This window comes from Takifugu flavidus, chromosome 6, assembly GCF_003711565.1.
Source record: "Takifugu flavidus isolate HTHZ2018 chromosome 6, ASM371156v2, whole genome shotgun sequence".
Classification (NCBI taxonomy): domain Eukaryota; kingdom Metazoa; phylum Chordata; class Actinopteri; order Tetraodontiformes; family Tetraodontidae; genus Takifugu; species Takifugu flavidus.
Genome location: NC_079525.1, coordinates 8,839,138 through 8,856,533, shown reverse-complemented (window position 1 = coordinate 8,856,533; position 17,396 = coordinate 8,839,138). Strand labels below are relative to the sequence as shown.

At 44.9% G+C, this 17,396-nt stretch overlaps 1 protein-coding gene across 1 annotated transcript; it reads left to right on the top strand.

Annotated features, from left to right (window-relative positions):
• The first annotated feature begins 15,612 nt into the window (after positions 1 to 15,612).
• Positions 15,613 to 16,689, top strand: LOC130527518 (uncharacterized). The gene is made up of 2 exons (XM_057036140.1): positions 15,613 to 16,146; positions 16,205 to 16,689. The coding sequence occupies exons 1-2, from the start codon at positions 15,813 to 15,815 to the stop codon at positions 16,654 to 16,656; spliced, it is 786 nt and encodes a 261-aa protein (XP_056892120.1). The 5' UTR covers positions 15,613 to 15,812; the 3' UTR covers positions 16,657 to 16,689.
• Positions 16,690 to 17,396: the final 707 nt, after the last annotated feature.

Below are 17,396 nucleotides of genomic sequence, written 5' to 3'. Positions count from 1 at the left end.
GGACATCATTCTACAGTTTTATCCCACTTCCTTTTGGACTGCCCTTTTGTCACCAGCGGTCAGGGTTAGGGGCTGGCGAAGACAGAAGAAGAATTTGTGTTAATATGTAAACCTCACAAATCGGTAGAATTCTATATTAGCGTACATTTCCATTAGATTCTGCAGCTTGTGGTCAACTTAATATCCATTTGGATATTCATATTCATTGATTTTGTTATAACTCATTAACATACATCTGGTAAATGACCTGGTATAACAGCATATGTATTGATTAAATATTCACTATGATATTCAGTGATGATTGTTATCTAATAATGTGAAATGTAATATTACTTTGATAATGATTACAAGGAATGTCACCTTGCTGTGGGCGACAAGCCCGAATAAGTGCAGGAGGTGGTGCAGTACAAGAGTGGAGGTCAGTTAAGCTCACTTGGGCTGGGCTGTGGTACTCAACTCTTTCAGATAGCCTGGACTCTGTTCTACTCTGGAGTAGCCCACAGTGAGAGGCAGCGAGCTGGTATGGGCTTGCTTATAGCTCCCTGGCTCAGCCACCATGTGTTGGTGATTTCCTCAGTGACCAAGAGGGTCGCCCACCCCTGCGCCTTCGGATTTGGAAAAGGTCTCTCAGTGTTGTCTCACCTTATGGGCCAAAGAACAGTGCAGAGTATCCAGCCTTCTTGGAGGCTCTGGGAGGAATCCGGAAGGTGCTCCAACTGAGGGCCCCATCATTCTACTGGAAGATTTTAAGGCTCTCGTGGGCAGCAACAGTATTACCTGGAGGGGTGTGACTGGGAGGAATGGACTGAACTTCTATGTCGCTCACGGACTTACTGAAGTAAGCATCCATGCATGTCCACAATGAGTACAGTGTTTTGTGTTCCTGGGAGGCCTTATGTGCTCAAATGATTGCTCTCATGTGAGCTGAGGGGGAAAAAAGCCCCACATCTGCTTCTTTGGAGAGCACTTGTAGCTCAAAAACTTGATATTGATCTAAGTAGTTAGGGGAATGTCACACAAAGAACTTCCAGGGAAGCACCTTTACCTCCTCCTGTACTTGTTGTCCCATTGGACAGAGCCTCAGGTTTAAACAATTCTCTAGAACCAAATCGGTCACAATGAGGGAAAAAAGCAAACAACAAAACATGTCATTCAGTAGCACTTCAGAAGCAGAAAAAGTTTGTGAGACTTGTAAGCATTTATGTAAAATAACACCCTTTTTTGCAGTGAATGAGATTGAATATTGGAAATGGGTCATCTACTGTACTTTTCTCTGGATAAAAACAGTTTTTTTTAAAAAAAACATAGCTGAACTTTACATAGGTAGAACACCATATATATGTCATATACAGATTTTTTTCCCACATGTTTTTCTTGATGAAATATAAATTTACAATGCAGTTTTTGGTAATGTGACGTCATAGATCAGGGGTGGCCAACCAGTCAGAGCCTAAGAGCCACATTTTTTACTGTGTTACCGCAAAGAGCCACATCATACACATGGGCACACATGAACATCACCTCATCCCTTCCTCACACACACAGACCTCTGCTTAGCCAGATTTATTGTAAATGTCACACACCAACATGATAATGACAGAATTTGACTTCTACAGACCACGGGACAGTCATTTTCAACAATGAACATTGTGTGCAATGTCTCACACACACAAACTCTCAATTCAACTAAGTCCACAAACAAAAATCTAATAATTAAAATATATTTTTTTCTCTTACTATGCATGTTGCTTAGTGGGACTTCTGGCATTCCTTGCTTTGAACAATCCTCTTCAAATCTGGCTTGCATTCAGTTGTTGCCACGCGAAGCAATTCTTTCACATGGGTGTCAGTCAGAACAGATCGATGCTTTGGTTTCACGTGTTTTAGGATAGAAAACAGAGACTCGCAGACGTATGTTGATCCAAATATTGAGAGTATCTTAAGCGCAGCCCGTTTGACATTGGGGTATTTTTCCATTGGCACACTTTTCCAGAACTCAATGGCCCCTTCCCTTAAAGCAGGTTTCAGTTGGTCCTCCTCACAAAGATCGATAATATCCAACTCAGCTGCAGCCTCATCTGTGACTAGCGGGGCTTTCCAACAGTGCGGCTCCACATTAAAAGGGGCAACGAGGAATGCAATCTGTGCCCTTTCCAGTTGTAGATCACGGAACCGAGTCACAAAGCTTTCGTGCAGTTTTTCCCTGCCATTTTGAAGGCGAACTTGACACTAATTGTTTACTCAAAAGATCTTGTCCCTACTGAGAAACTTTGCGGTATTTTCATCTAACGCGCATGTCCTTTTGGTGAAAGTACCGTATTGAACTCAAGCGAAGCGAACACGCACATTAAAAAAACACAAACCCAAACTTCGATATGAACGTTAGAGCCGCATGAAACCAGGCAAAGACAACCCCCAACCAGTTGGCCAGGCCTGTCATAGATGTTTGGGTTGCATTCAGAAAGAACCTTTACTTGGTAGCTGCGACGTGCCAACAGATTAGCTCATAACTAACCGTACACAAGTGTAGCTGCTACAAAACTAGCAGATGGATTTGAGTTCACAGAGCTCGTCCACTTGAAAAATATATTGCTCTATTCAGTTTTCCATGGCAGTCCTAAAATTGCTCTTCTTGGCTCATCGCCTATTGGGTAATTTTTTCAGTGATGGCTCTTCTGTTTTCAATGTTTAATTTTTAGTTTTTCCCTAATTCAGCATATTGGCAAAATAGTTTTGTCAGCTGTGAAAGCAAATGAATCTGTCTCTGAAGCACTAAATGTTCTATTTTTGACAGAATTTCTCCATTGTTAGCTTTCAAATTAAGTCACTAATCGGGTGGCAACAGATATAACATATAAGAGGTGATGCACCTCAATCTCCATAGAACTATATCAAATATAATCGAAGAAAACTGTTAGGATGTGACTCTGGCAGGATTTGTAGCAGACAAACAGCTGACGGTGTTGACACAATATTTTAATTAACTCAGATAACTGCACCGCGTTGTGAAAAGGTGCGCAAAGTGCAGATCGTTCATCCTAATGAGGGTTGCATGGAAGAGATGTAGAAAAAACGGGGAAAGTTACTCGAAGGGACGGAACACGAGAAGATACCACTGACCCTCATTTACCACAAAGCAGATGAAAACGATAAGATGCTGGTGATCGGGAGGCAGCGGCTTTTTAAGAGTGTTGATTGATAACCAGCTGCAGGTGTGACGGTCACCAGCGAATGACACTGTAACAGTCTTGGTTGTGTGTAGGTCGAAGAAAGATAAAAAAAAAAACACTCGCAATTGCACTGGGGTCTTCTTAAGTTCCGTTTATTGAGAATAACTCAAACATGTAATAGGGAACACTATCCCTCATTCACAAAGAAGTACACAACACAAACTGTCACCAATTAACTCGAATAAAAAGGGAAAAAAGAGTAATCTACATTTGCATATCTCTGCTGCAAGACATGTGCACAGCTCAAAAAACTAGAGAGAGTGCACAGGTGAGTGACGTCACAATGAGAGCGACGTACGCCATCCAAAGGCCCCCTATACGGTCCAACCGTTACAGTACCAAGGTGAATTGTTAGAATCATTATAATAAAGTTATCTCTGATTTGCTTTTACCTTGTTATATTCTTTATCCTTGTTATATTGTTTCTCATTACTTAATGTTTCTTATTATTTGTTCATGCTAATGCTTCATGATGCTTGATATGTGAACTCGTACCCCTCTGTTTAAGGATGACAGAAATGCAGCTGCTGTAAGGAGTATTAGGAAGTGACATTGACTGGAGATAGAGCTGCAGAGCATGATGCAGGTGTTCTTCTTTTATCTGTCTGATATGGAAGAATGTGCTGTGTGTGAGCTAAGCTAATCAAATTAGTGAAGACCTACTCATATTCTCACCATTATAGCTACATTTTTTGCTTTGTATGGGACCTGCTATCTTGTGTTTTCCCCCTCCCTTTAGGCACATTTGAATTCTGTGCAACTAGGAACCTCCTAATCTCAATAAAAGAAGGATGGCGGAAGCTGTGCCTCAGGACGTGTTGGAGATTTGTAACTGAGCACATCTCTCCGTGCTCCTTGCTGCAAGTAAAACTTAAAGCTGTTGTCTTTGCCTCATTTGTTTCTGTCATGTTTTAGGTCGTTCGAACCTAACATCTTGGTCCTTCGAACCTGATTCCAACATACCTGAGGGGTCCAGTGGGTGAGGCTGAACCTCAGAAAAGACCATGGCCACGGCAGGCCGCCTAAGTGCGACCTAAGATACCCTTTCCGGGACTGGGCTTCAACTCCCTGCTTGGATCCTGACGGTTCACGGATATCCAGGAGGAAAGGCAACAGTGGTGAGCATGTTTTAAATTCAAAAGAGTGTGTGTGATGATTGTCGGGGACGTAATGTAAAATTGCGTTAAACACTAAGGCGGTGTTTTGGGAGATCATTCAGATCATGGACTGGTCTCTATGCTGGTTCTGCTGGACCTCAGTGCTGCTTTTGATACAGTTGATCACAGCATCCTTTTACAGAGACTGGAACATGTGATTGGCATTAAAGGGACAGTACTAGGCTGGTTTCGATCATATTTATCTGATAGATACCAGTTTGCTCATGTCCATGGTGTTCCCTCTTCATACAGTAGGGTTAGCCATGGAGTTCCTCAAGGTTCTGTACTTGGACCAATCCTCTTCACCTTGTACATGCTTCCCTTAGGGACCATTATTCGGCAGCATAGGATACATTTTCATTGTTATGCTGATGACACTCAGCTTTATTTATCCATGAAACCAGAGGAGACAGAGAAGTTAGTGAAGCTCCAGACCTGTCTTAAAGACATAAAGTCCTGGATGTCTTCAAATTTCCTCCTCCTTAACTCAGGAAAAACTGAGGTCATGGTGTTTGGTCCTGAACCTCTCAAGGATAGATTAGATCACATGATCACTCTAGATCAGGGGTCTCAAACTCAACTTACCTGGGGGCCGCTGGAGGTGGAGTCTGGGCTGAGGCTGGGCCGCATCAAGTACTCCACAAAAAAAGGGTTTCAAGTATTCCAAACAAGTAGAACTGATCTTCTCAATCTTTACTAATCACAAGTTAGAACATGCAGAACATGAACGGTTCTTCGGAACATATGGTTCTCTTACTTCCTCCTCGTCTTTGCTGCCAGAGACTTGGCAGCGCTTCCTCTCACACAGCTGAGCCACATTTGGCTCGAGGGAGGAAGCAACTGAGACCCTAAGTATAGCTTGAAGATGCTGATCTTTAAGCTTGGACCTAAATTTTGACTTGTTAAAGTTCATTGTGGAGAAGAGCTTTTCACACATATAGGTGCTCCCAAAAAGGCACACCCGCTTGAACATCCTAGAAAGCTCAGGGAAGGTGGGGGGCAATTCTCTCAAAAATTGTCCAAGCTTGTCTGTTTGTCCACTGACCTCCCTGAACTTAGCTTTGACTTCAGAATTACACTGCAGGTCAATTAGCTCCATCTGAAGCACAGGGGGGCATCTTCCACATCGAAGGAGAAGGGGTCAGCAAAAATTTGAAAAGTGGCTCTGTGTGTTCTGAAGTCTGCAGACCTGTGATCAAATTCTTCCTGTAGCTTTCTAATGGTATTAGCATACTTCTCACTGCTGAATGCTGTACCTGAGTCCATGAGGACCTTGCATGCTGGGAAATGGCAGAGGTTTGTCTGGGAAAGCTGGGCTTTCCATAGCACAAGTTCTTTTGAGAATGCTCTAACATTGTCATATGCAGCACTGACAAGCTGGCTTGTAATTTCTTTTTCAGTACATTGAGCTCTTGTGTGATGTCAACAAGAAAAGCTAAGTCCATTAGCCATTTGGGGTCACTTAGTACAGGAACAGTCATCCCATCCTTTTCCATGAAGGCTTTCACTTCTGCTCTCAACTCAAAAAACCTTTTCAAGACCTTTCCCCTCCTAAGCCAACGTACCTCGGTGAAGTAGAGCACGTCTTCGTACGCTGACTCTATTTCCTCCAAAAAGGAGCGAAACTGACAGTGCTTTATCCCCCTGGATATGATATGGTTGATAAATTTCACAACATCAGACATCACACTGTCAAACTTCAGGCATTTGCTGCAAAGGGCCTGCTGGTGGAAAATGCAGTGCAGAGCAAAGGCCTCTTCCACACCCTCCTCTTCGAGTTTTCTTTGAAGAAGTGCCACCAGTTCATTTTTCCTCCCTGTCATTGATGGGGCTCCGTCGGTTGTTATTCCAGCAAAACGCTTCCATGGTAACGCTCCCGCTGACCTGATGTATAGTGTATTTTTGTGTGTTTCTGTGCTCTGTGCCTCTCCTCTCCTCTCTCTCCTCTCCTCTCCTCTCCTCTCTCTCCTCTCCTCTCCTCTCCTGTACTTGTCCTCCCCTTTCTCCTCTCTCTTTACCCAGCCGGCCATCAGCAGGAGGGTCCCCCTACATGAGCCTGGTCCTGCTCAAGGTTTCTTCCTGTTAAAAGGGAGTGTAGTATCTGACCCGTTCTATGCAGGCTTTACATCTGTAAGGCCGTAATGTGTTTAACAGCCACCTAAGCGCCATATTAGGACATGCTCCACATGTGTGTCCGGTGTCTTCCTCCTTTATGTAAGAGGAGCTGCTAAAAGATGACACTGGAGCCTGTGGGCCCCTGGTTGTCCTCCACATGAGGATGTGTAGCATGAAACATCTTCAAGCACTCCCTTTTTTGGTAATAACTGAACGCTATACCATTGGGTTGGCCGTATTGTACAGCGTGAGCTCATCAGTGGAGAATGTGTTTACTCGACTGTATAAGAAGGAGGTGACGATGAAGACACCTCGGAGTTCTTCACCATCGGGACCGCGAAACCTCCCTCGGGCATGCTGCAGCGTCCGATTGATACCTGACTGTTCTCTCCAATAAACATCTTTGATAACCAAGTCGGTGTCTGCGAAGATTCCTTCCTCATCAACACATCTCGGCAACCACCAGGAGAAGATTCACAACAAAATTGGCGTCACGAACAGGATCGGTTGTGGCTGTCGTCTTCTCCATCTGCCTCCTCGGACCAACTTCCGCTCCAAGCTGGCAAGTAAAGTACACACTTTCCACACATTGGGGTGATAGTTGGTTCAATTAAGCTTTTGGGGAGTAATTTAGACACACCGTAAAGATAATTAGTGTGGATGTACATTTTTGTGTTGATGTTGGGGAATACTTCTTCTAAATTGTTCAATTTGACCTTTTGTTTTGTGTTTTGTGAAAGATTGAAGTAGTGGCTCTGGAGGAGAGACAGGCCATGAGGTTTATTACACGGCTCATTTCAGCTAAAAAGGACAGCTGATTCTGAATTTATTTTATTCGGTCTGTACACTGTGTTATGTACAGGATTGGCAACAGAGCGCGTGGACACTAGGAATGTGTCAGGTTACGGCCAGGAAATGATGTTAAAGTGTTAAAAAGCCGCGGTTTAGGACCATTTGCCCTAAGTCCTGTGTTTCCTTTTGGAGCACACAGGCCGGTCTCTCTCTTTTGAGGGATTGGAAAACTGGGGTTATCTCCGGGTCGGGGGTGTCCTCTCTGACGTGGCTGACGAGTGCGTTTGAAGACACTCTTTTACGGTCAGGGGCCCACTTTTCAGGGTGGTAAATTTAGTGCGGACAGTCGCGTGAAACTGTGGTTTACGGCAGCGGCGCCGGGACGTCTAAATAGGATAAATCTGCATGGACAGATTGTGTGTCTGTGGAGCCGGCGTGTGCGTGATTTGATTCTGTGTTCTGTTCGTCTCCCTCTCTCCCTTTCTCTCTCTCTCTTTGTCTAAAGTGACTTTTGGGGGATGTTACCATAGTTGTTGTCAAAATTGGGAATTGATTGAAACTATAAGAAACAAAGGAAAAATCTTTCTGTACCTCAGATAGATTGATTGAGATTTTATCTGAAGTTTGATGAGGACCTAAGGGTGGTCCTGGTAGTGAAGAATATCATATAATTCTGTGCTGAGACAAGGAAACTGGGTGTGATCCAGCAGGACCGCAAGGTCCACATATACATACACATACATACACACACACACACACGCACACTCACATATACATATATGCTGAAGTAGTGGTGAACAAAGAAAAGCTGAGAAATTAGAAGTTTGTTCTTGCGGATTTCTATGTTTATGTAATATCTTTGAAGAACTTTACTTATATTGATTTTGGAAAATTATTCATATTCGTTGTTGGTTGATTTGGATCCTTTGGATCTTAGGGTGTGGCTCACAGTCTGCAGCTGTGTGTTGGGCCTGCAACCAGTGACTAGCTTGGAGCTGGCAAGAACGGATGTTCACTCTCCGACTATCGGAAGTGAACAGGAAGTGGTTCTCGACTTCAAGGGGTGGAGCTAGTTGGCTCCCCCTAGGGGTGGTGCGGAGAGTCCCTCCCCACTCAACCCTCTCTCACTTTCTGAAGTGACAGCTTTCATCAGGAGAAGAAAATGGAGCGCACATTTTCTCTCTCCTTTACTGATCAGCGTTTGATTGTTTAATGTGTGTTGGAATTTAAGAAGAGATATGCTGGGGCACAAATGCAACAGGTTTATCTACTTGGCTGATTATGGTTTATGAATGATTGTTAAATGATTGTTTACTGTTGAAGATTGTTTATCATAACAATAACATTAAAAATAACAATAATTTGATAAAAACAATGATAATAACACATTAATTAGAAGTTTGTTGACAATTTATGATAGTGTTCAAGAATTGTGCACTTTTTAGTTTGTTGAAGGAGTTTGACAGTTCATGAATTATTGAATTTTTTCTGTTTCCTTTTTACACTTTTGATGCACCTGAACTTGACTCCAGTAGGGACAGACGAGAGGAGGAATTGATCTGCCGGTGGCGACATAACGGTCTTGCACTAAGGCCAGTGAAATTTTATATATACACACACCATAATTGTTTGGACAAACATCTACAGCAATTGTTTTGCAGATCATTTGGACAGGTTTAGAGTCAGATCAGATTTGTTTGAAAGTTATAAGGAATTTATAAATTTCTTCAACCTTTTAATTTTATTTACACCCTCTTCTTTATTAATTCTTTACTATAATTCTGCTTTGCTGTTTCCTTTCATGTTTTTATATTTCTAGATTCCTATATTAATTGAATTTATTTCTTTTTGTATTCATCAGTTAAACAATTAATAGTTTTGCATTTAAATTGAACATTAAAGTGAAATAAACAAAGCATTTACATATTAAGGTTTGAAATTGATATACCGTACTTTCCTAAGACAACTGCTACAGCAAAATGTCAAAAGCGGAGAGTAAAGCGGTTAAACGCATGACCCCAATTGAGGTGGTGCAGAAAAACAATCCCCTTATTAAAGGCCTACCAGAGGCCTCAAAGAAGGAACAAGCGTTGGCCTGATATTGAACAACCTTGGCCGGTTGAAGGTACCCTCAACCCTGATGTGATTCAAACAATCTGTACACTTGTTACCGTTTATAAAGCAAATGAGAAAAAAGGAAAAAGGGGAAGGTCTCGTGCAGAAAAAAGACAGACTGAACTCGCAATGTTGCAACTTTTTGAACAGGAGGGACAGAAGTTGAGATTGGCTGCAAAAAAGAAAAACAAAATAGCTAAAGAAATTATTGAAAGAACCGCAAAACAAACAGCGGCGCTTGTGGAAAAGATTAACACTCCCTTCTCTCATACGGCTCCTGTAACAACCCCTCCACCGTATGAGACAGAAACTGAATACACTGACATCTATCCACAACTTCCTGTACTCAGCCAGAAAGGCAAGTACAACATTAAAGATGATCACAACCAAACTGTTGAAAAGGGAAAGGCAAAAACAGTCATACACATTTATCCGACAACTCCAAAATCTAAATCAAGAAAAACACGAGATGATGTTTACAACACACTGCTTCTGGAGGATGATGATGAGAGCGGTACGGATGAAGCCATAGGTGGTTATGATCCCGCCATTAAGCGTGTGTTGGCTAAAGCTGAAAAGAGGGGTAACAAATCTAAAAAGAAAGTTAAGTCTGGTCAAGATCTGACCGATGACAGTTCAGGGTCAGACACTGATGAAGACTCGGACGGCAATTGTTCTTCCTCTGAGGAAAGACAACGTGCTTTGAGAAATCTTGAGAGGGGTATCGAACAGTGTCGTTTAGACATTAGCTTGACGGGAACTCCAGAAGCTCATAAGATGCTAGAAAGACAATTGGAAGATATGGAAAAACGGCGTAAGTCGTTAAAGAAGGGGAGGCTTTCAAGGCTGATTACTTCTGACTACGCCTTGCGTTCAAAGAAAGACAGCTCTGCTAACAAAATGTTCCCTGTTGTTGTTCGTGGTCAAAGTCTTGAGTATAAACCTTGGCAGAACTCCGATATGTCAGATATATTAGAGAAGCTACCTATCCTACAGGAAGGGGCACACCCCTGGATTTCAAAACTGGAGGAACTTTTGATTGGAACACAACCTGCTGTTGGAGACATTAAAAGGCTCCTAGCTAATCTTATTGGTGTGTCTGCCATGGAAGACCTTTTGCAGAAGGCTGGCATGCCTCGGTTCATGGCAACTGCAGTAAATGATGCTGAACTGTTTTCTGCTCACAGAGGTCAGTTTTGGGGGGCGCTGAAAGATGCGTTTCCAACTAACATACATCCTGATAATATCCTCATTGAACCATTGGGTGAACAAGAAAATCCGAGAGCCTACGTTTCAAGAGCTCTACAAACTTGGCGTAATGTCACAGGCAATGATCCCGACGCTAATCAAATGGAGCAGTCTATCATTCGAGCTAAAATTCAGAAGGGATTGCCATTGCCGGTGCGTAGTAAAATAGCAGAGGTGGTTGGTCTTGGGAACATGATTAAGAGTGTTTACATTGATCACATTGCTCACCAGGTTGAACTATATCGTAGAAAAGAGCAAGAGTTGAAAAACCAAGATCATGAAACTCTCAGAAAACTTACTCAACTGCAGCTGGTGGATAACAAACGCAAAGAGAAAAAGCAAGCAGTAGTGATGGAAAGCCAACCTGATCCGAGTACTTGGCCTTCCATCTTAGAAACTAGAGCGGAACCGCTACCATCAGCTTGTCAATTCGCCTTGTTGTCGTGGTTGTCTTACCACCAGAAGGCTTCAACCGATGCGATAATGGCTTTGTCTATTAATTTGTTTAAACCAAGTAGTTATTGTAGCCATTATGGAGACTTGCCGTATATTAATCTGTTAGATCAATATGAAAATCCGATGACGGCAATACCTGACCCTCTTGAGGTCAAAACAAAGACAAAAACCATTACATGTTTTTGTGCAAATGACACGTACAAGGGTAATGGTGTGTTCCTTGGAGTGTCTAACTGCATGGAGTATCGTATGAAAGTATCCAACCCTGATCGTTCTAACCGTATCAAGTTGTATCCCGCTATTTTTCCTGGACCAAAAGGTGAAACTAGTCAGACGGTGTGGGCTATACACCATCTTTTTCCCACTGATGTGACTATTGGGACGTTCAGAGACATTTGGTGGGTGTGCGGCAACAAAGCTTATTTGTTTTTGCCTTATGCATGGACTGGATGCTGCTACATGGCAACACTGAAACTCCCGTACGAGGTTTTTACACTCAGTACGACCCTGCCTTCAGATGACACTACTTCTACCAGTAATCTTACGTCTGCTTCGAACACCAGGAAGAGAAGAGAACTTGCACAATTTCATAACCTTGAATCTTATCATTGGAGAATTAGCTTAGGAGAAAAATGGGGTATCGGTTTGTTGCCGTGGTATGGTGTTGTATTTCTTGCTGAACATATTGACAATATTACTTACACTCTGCAGGGTTTTGCTAACGAAACCATAAAAGGCTTTGAACATCTTTCCAACACTCAGAGGAGTCACAGACTTACGTTGTTGAAACATGACATGGCGCTAGATTACATCTTGGCCAAAGAAGGAGGTTTGTGTGTGTCTTTGAATTTGACAGGTGATGCTTGTTACACTTTGATTCCAGACAATGGTGATAATATAACAAGTGTGATTGACGCTTTGAAGAAGATAAGAGATGCGTTCGGACCTTCTGAAAGCGCAGGAACGTCAGCGACGGCTTGGCTTCAGGACAAATTTGGTCCAATGGGAGCTATGTTGATACAGGTTCTCAGTGCTGTCGTAGTGTCACTAAGTGTGATGTTTTGTTTTTGTACTTTGTCATTAACTTGTGCCAAGGCGATGATATTGCGTTGGATTGGTGTAGTGATGCCTAGCGACCAGGTTCAGATGCCACTCTTAAGTGTCAAAGCTTTGGCTGATTCAGATGAGGAGGACATTTCTGATGAGATGGTTGATAAATATCCAGTATAATCAATAATTCAGTATTTAGTGTGACCTTCGAGTCATATCCTTATGTTACTCTTTGCATTTAATGGTGTTTATGTTTTCCTTTCCTCCGTTGTAGTTCCGGTGACAAAGGGGGGAAATGGTTACATAATTTACTTAATCGTGATAATCATGTTTTGATATGTTTGTATTGTATTCTCTCTAATGAAACCAATGTTTTTTTTTGCAAAGATACTGGCGCCTCTGTTTTCTGTTTCCAGGACAGTAGTTGGGGAGCTACGTTGGGGTGACAACTATGTTGGAATGGACTCAGAAATTCAAAGTGAACTGTGAAAGATGCTGGAGGACCCTGAATGAAGATGGGGAACAACTGAAGATCCTTCATCAGGGGACTGTGAACTACAGATTCGAAAATTACTGTTGATGTGTTTAATGCATATATCTGAAGTTTGTATTAATAAATTTACTAGGGAAATTTCATTAGTGGGCAGATGCTATGAGAACTCAGTTTTTTCCTTGTTTTGGTAAAGGGAAAGGGGTCCTTAGGCAGGGAAGGTCCAAGGTAAGGTCCGATGGGACGACCAGCCTGATCGTGGACATTTTTTGATTTTTTCTGAGTATCTTGTATGTGTTTGCCCAACTCTTCCCTAATATAACCTTTTTGCAAATTGGATTGGAGTACCACAGGTGGTCGCCGTCGACAGAGGGACCGTGAGAGAATTTTCCCGTCTAAAGTGTTTTGATGGTTGTAGACTGAAAGACGTCTGTCAGATGGGTTTTTCACTCTCACACTCCACTAAATTTCACATATTGTTCACGTCTAATTAATCAATCTTTTTCAAATTATACCACTTTATTAGTCACCGTCACTTTTATTAAAACTTGGTTATTCTTTATTTTTCGAGACTATGTAGTCTCGAAGGGGGGAAATATGTAGTATCTGACCCGTTCTATGCAGGCTTTACATCTGTAAGGCCGTAATGTGTTTAACAGCCACCTAAGCGCCATATTAGGACATGCTCCACATGTGTGTCCGGTGTCTTCCTCCTTTATGTAAGAGGAGCTGCTAAAAGATGACACTGGAGCCTGTGGGCCCCTGGTTGTCCTCCACATGAGGATGTGTAGCATGAAACATCTTCAAGCACTCCCTTTTTTGGTAATAACTGAACGCTATACCATTGGGTTGGCCGTATTGTACAGCGTGAGCTCATCAGTGGAGAATGTGTTTACTCGACTGTAGAAGGAGGGGTGACGATGAAGACACCTCGGAGTTCTTCACCATCGGGACCGCGAAACCTCCCTCGGGCATGCTGCAGCGTCCGATTGATACCTGACTGTTCTCTCCAATAAACATCTTTGATAACCAAGTCGGTGTCTGCGAAGATTCCTTCCTCATCAACACATCTCGGCAACCACCAGGAGAAGATTCACAACAGGAGTTTTTCCTTGCCACTGTTGCTTGTCTGGGGTTAGGCCCTGGGATTCTGGAAAGTGCCTTGAAACAATTTTGATTGTATAAGACGCTATATAAATAAAGATTGATTTAATTTGATTTGAAATCATACAAAAGAGTGATTGTGAGTGTGAAAGGATTGTTAAATACCACTAGGTATTTTCAATCATACCAAAGCAGTGGGGCAGTTAGTGATAAGGCCCTTGTGGATGCACAGGCAAGACTCTCCACTCAAAAGACTTGAAGTGACAAGTACCACAACGATTGATTAATTATCACACTACTGAGATCAACATCCCAGTTTTAGGACCTTTGTGCCTATGGTCCAAACGGCAGTTCAGCGTATCCACCCTTTTTGGAGTCCTTAGAGGGAGTGCTGGAGAGTGCCCCTTCTGGGGGCTCCCTCGTCCTCCTGGGTGACTTCAATGCTCACGTTGGCAATGACAGTGTGACCTGGAGAGGTGTGATTGGGAAGAACGGCCCCCCTGATCTGAACCCGAGTGGTGTTTTGTTATTGGACTTCTGTGCTCGTCTCAGATTGTCCATAACGAACACCTTGTTCAGACATAAAGGCGTCCACATGTGCACTTGGCACCAGGACGCCTTAGGCTGCAGATCGATGATCGACTTTGTGGTTGTGTCATCGGATTTGCGGCCGCATGTTCTGGACACTCGGGTGAAGAGAGGGGCGGAGCTGTCAACTGATCACCACCTGGTGGTGAGTTGGCTCTGATGGTGGGGAAGGATGCCGGACAGACCTGGCAGGCCCAAACGTGTTGTGAGGGTCTGCTGGGAACGCCTGGCAGAGTCCCCTGTCAGAAGGAGCTTCAACTCACGCCTCCGGGAGAGCTTTGACCATGTCCCGGGGGAGGCGGGGGACATTGAGTCCGAGTGGACCATGTTCCGTGCCTCCATTGTTGAGGCAGCTGACCGGTGCTGTGGCCGCAAGGTGGTTGGTGCCTGTCGTGGCGGCAATGCCCGAACCCGCTGGTGGACATCAGCGGTGAGGGATGCCGTCAAGCTGAAGAAGGAGTCGTATCGGGCCTTACTGGCCTGTGGGACTCCTGAGGCAGCAGATGGGTACCGGTGTGCCAAGCGGAGTGCAGCTATGGCGGTTGCCGAGGCAAAGACTCGGGCATGGGAAGAGTTCGGTGAGGCCATGGAGAACGACTTTCAGACGGCCTCGAAAAGGTTCTGGCCACCATCCGGCATCTGAGGGGGGGGAAGCAGTGCACTGTCAACACTGTGTATAGTGGTGATGGTGTGCTGCTGACCTCAACTCGGGATGTTGTGGATCGGTGGAAGGAATACTTCGAGGACCTCCTCAATCCCACCAACACGCCTTCCAGTGAGGAAGTAGGGCCTGGGGACCTGGAGATGGGCTCTCGTATCTCCGGGGCTGAAGTTGCCGAGGTAGTCAAAAAACTCCTCGGTGGCAAGGCCCCGGGGGTGGATGAGATCCGCCCAGAGTCCCTTAAGGCTCTGGATGTTGTAGGGCTGTCGTGGTTGACTCGACTCTGCAACATCGCGTGGACATCGGGGGCAGTGCCGCTGGATTGGCAGACCGGGGTGGTAGTCCCTCTTTTTAAGAAGGGGGACCGGAGGGTGTGTTCCAACTATAGGGGGATCACACTCCTCAGCCTCCCTGGTAAGGTCTATTCAGGGGTACTGGAGAGGAGGGTCCGCCGGATAGTCGAACCTCGGATTCAGGAGGAGCAATGTGGTTTTCGTCCTGGGCGTGGAACAGTGGACCAGCTCTACACCCTTAGCAGGGTCTTCGAGGGTGCATGGGAGTTTGCCCAACCAGTCCACGTGTGTTTTGTGGGCTTGGAGAAGGCATTCGACCGTGTCCCTCGGGGGGTCCTGTGGGGGGTCCTCCGAGAGTATGGGGTGTCGGGCCCGCTGATACGGGCTGTCCGCTCCCTGTACGATCGGTGCCAGAGTTTGGTCCGAATTGCTGGCAGTAAGTCAAACTCGTTTCCGGTGAGGGTTGGCCTCCGCCAGGGCTGCCCTTTGTCACCGATTCTGTTCATAATTTTTATGGACAGAATTTCTAGGTGCAGTCATGGTGTTGAGGGGATCCGGTTTGGTGACCTCAGGATCGCGTCTCTGGTTTTTGCGGATGATGTGGTCCTGTTGGCTTCATCGGCCCGTGACCTCCAACTATCACTGGATCGGTTTGCCGCCGCATGTGAAGCGGCTGGGATGAGAATCAGCACCTCCAAATCCGAGGCCATGGTTCTCGACCGGAAAAAGGTGGAGTGCCTTCTCCGGGTAAAGGAGGAGATCCTGCCCCAAGTGGAGGAGTTTAAGTACCTCGGGGTCTTGTTCACGAGTGAGGGAAGAATGGAGCGGGAGATCGACAGGCGGATCGGTGCGGCGTCCGCAGTAATGCGGACTCTGCACCGGTCCGTTGTGGTGAAGAGAGAGAGAGATTTACCGGTCGATCTTCGTTCCTACCCTCACCTATGGTCATGAGCTTTGGGTAATGACCGAAAGAACAAGATCACGGGTACAAGCGGCTGAAATGAGCTTCCTCCGTAGGGTGGCTGGGCTCTCCCTTAGAGATAGGGTGAGAAGCTCTGCCATCCGGGAGGAGCTCGGAGTAGAGTCGCTGCTCCTCCGCGTTGAGAGGAGCCAGATGGGGTGGCTTGGGCATCTAGTCAGGATGCCCCCTGGACGCCTCCCTGGTGAGGTGTTCAGGGCATGTCCCTCCGGTGGGAGACCCCCGGGGAGACCCAGGACACGTTGGAGAGACTATGTCTCTCGACTGGCCTGGGAACGCCTGGGGATCCCTCCAGATGAGCTGGAGGAGGTAGCTGGGGAGAGGGAAGTCTGGGCTTCTCTCCTTAGGCTGCTGCCCCCGCGACCCGACCCCGGATAAGCGGTAGAGAATGGATGGATGGATGGATGGCATCATTAACTTGGATATAATTCATTATATATGTTTAGAATATCAGTTATGCTCCTAATCTCAAGTCTGTGCCACCAATTGGACTGAAAAATATAACACTGTTCATGTTGTTCTGCAGTGACACTTTAATATCAGTTAAAGATTGTATCTGATTCATGATCCAGCTTAGGCACTTTTAAAATGGGCTTTAAAGAAATGTTTCAACACCCTCTTGGGAAGTCTATCTATCCATCAATCCATCCATCCATCCATCCATCCATCCATCTTCATTTAGCATCTGTTACACTCAAAATAGACACTTTAGAGAATCCCAGGGACAGACCCCCAACAAGCAACAGAGGCATTGAACAGGAAGAAACCTTGATGTTGGGGTCCAGGCTTCCCGGTTGTGTTTTTCCTGCAGGGGGTGTGGTGGAGCCATGCTCCGGCCACCGGTTGGTGCACCTGCAGGCCATCAGTGATCAGCCGCCTATTTAAGGACTCCGGCCTACCGGTGTCAGAGGATTGTTGTGTGATTTTGATGTTTCTGGTGACTTTGTTGTTTTTTGAAGACTTTGGTGATTTTTTGTGGCTCCATGCTGGAGCTTTGTGCGCACCCGGAGTAAGAACTGTTGCTTCCCAGCAGTCCAGGAGGACACAAATCTAGATCAAAAGAGGTCACAGTGAGATTTTTGACTTTATTTGGTATTATCTTGTGCATTTACTCTACT

Excerpts from the sequence above, each read along its gene's own strand:
- LOC130527518 (XM_057036140.1), top strand. The coding sequence starts at position 15,813 with ATGGACAGAATTTCTAGGTGCAGTCATGGTGTTGAGGGGATCCGGTTT. Across the intron at positions 16,147-16,204 it reads GGAGATCGACAGGCGGATCG|AGATTTACCGGTCGATCTTC; the intron begins GTGCGGCGTCCG and ends GAAGAGAGAGAG.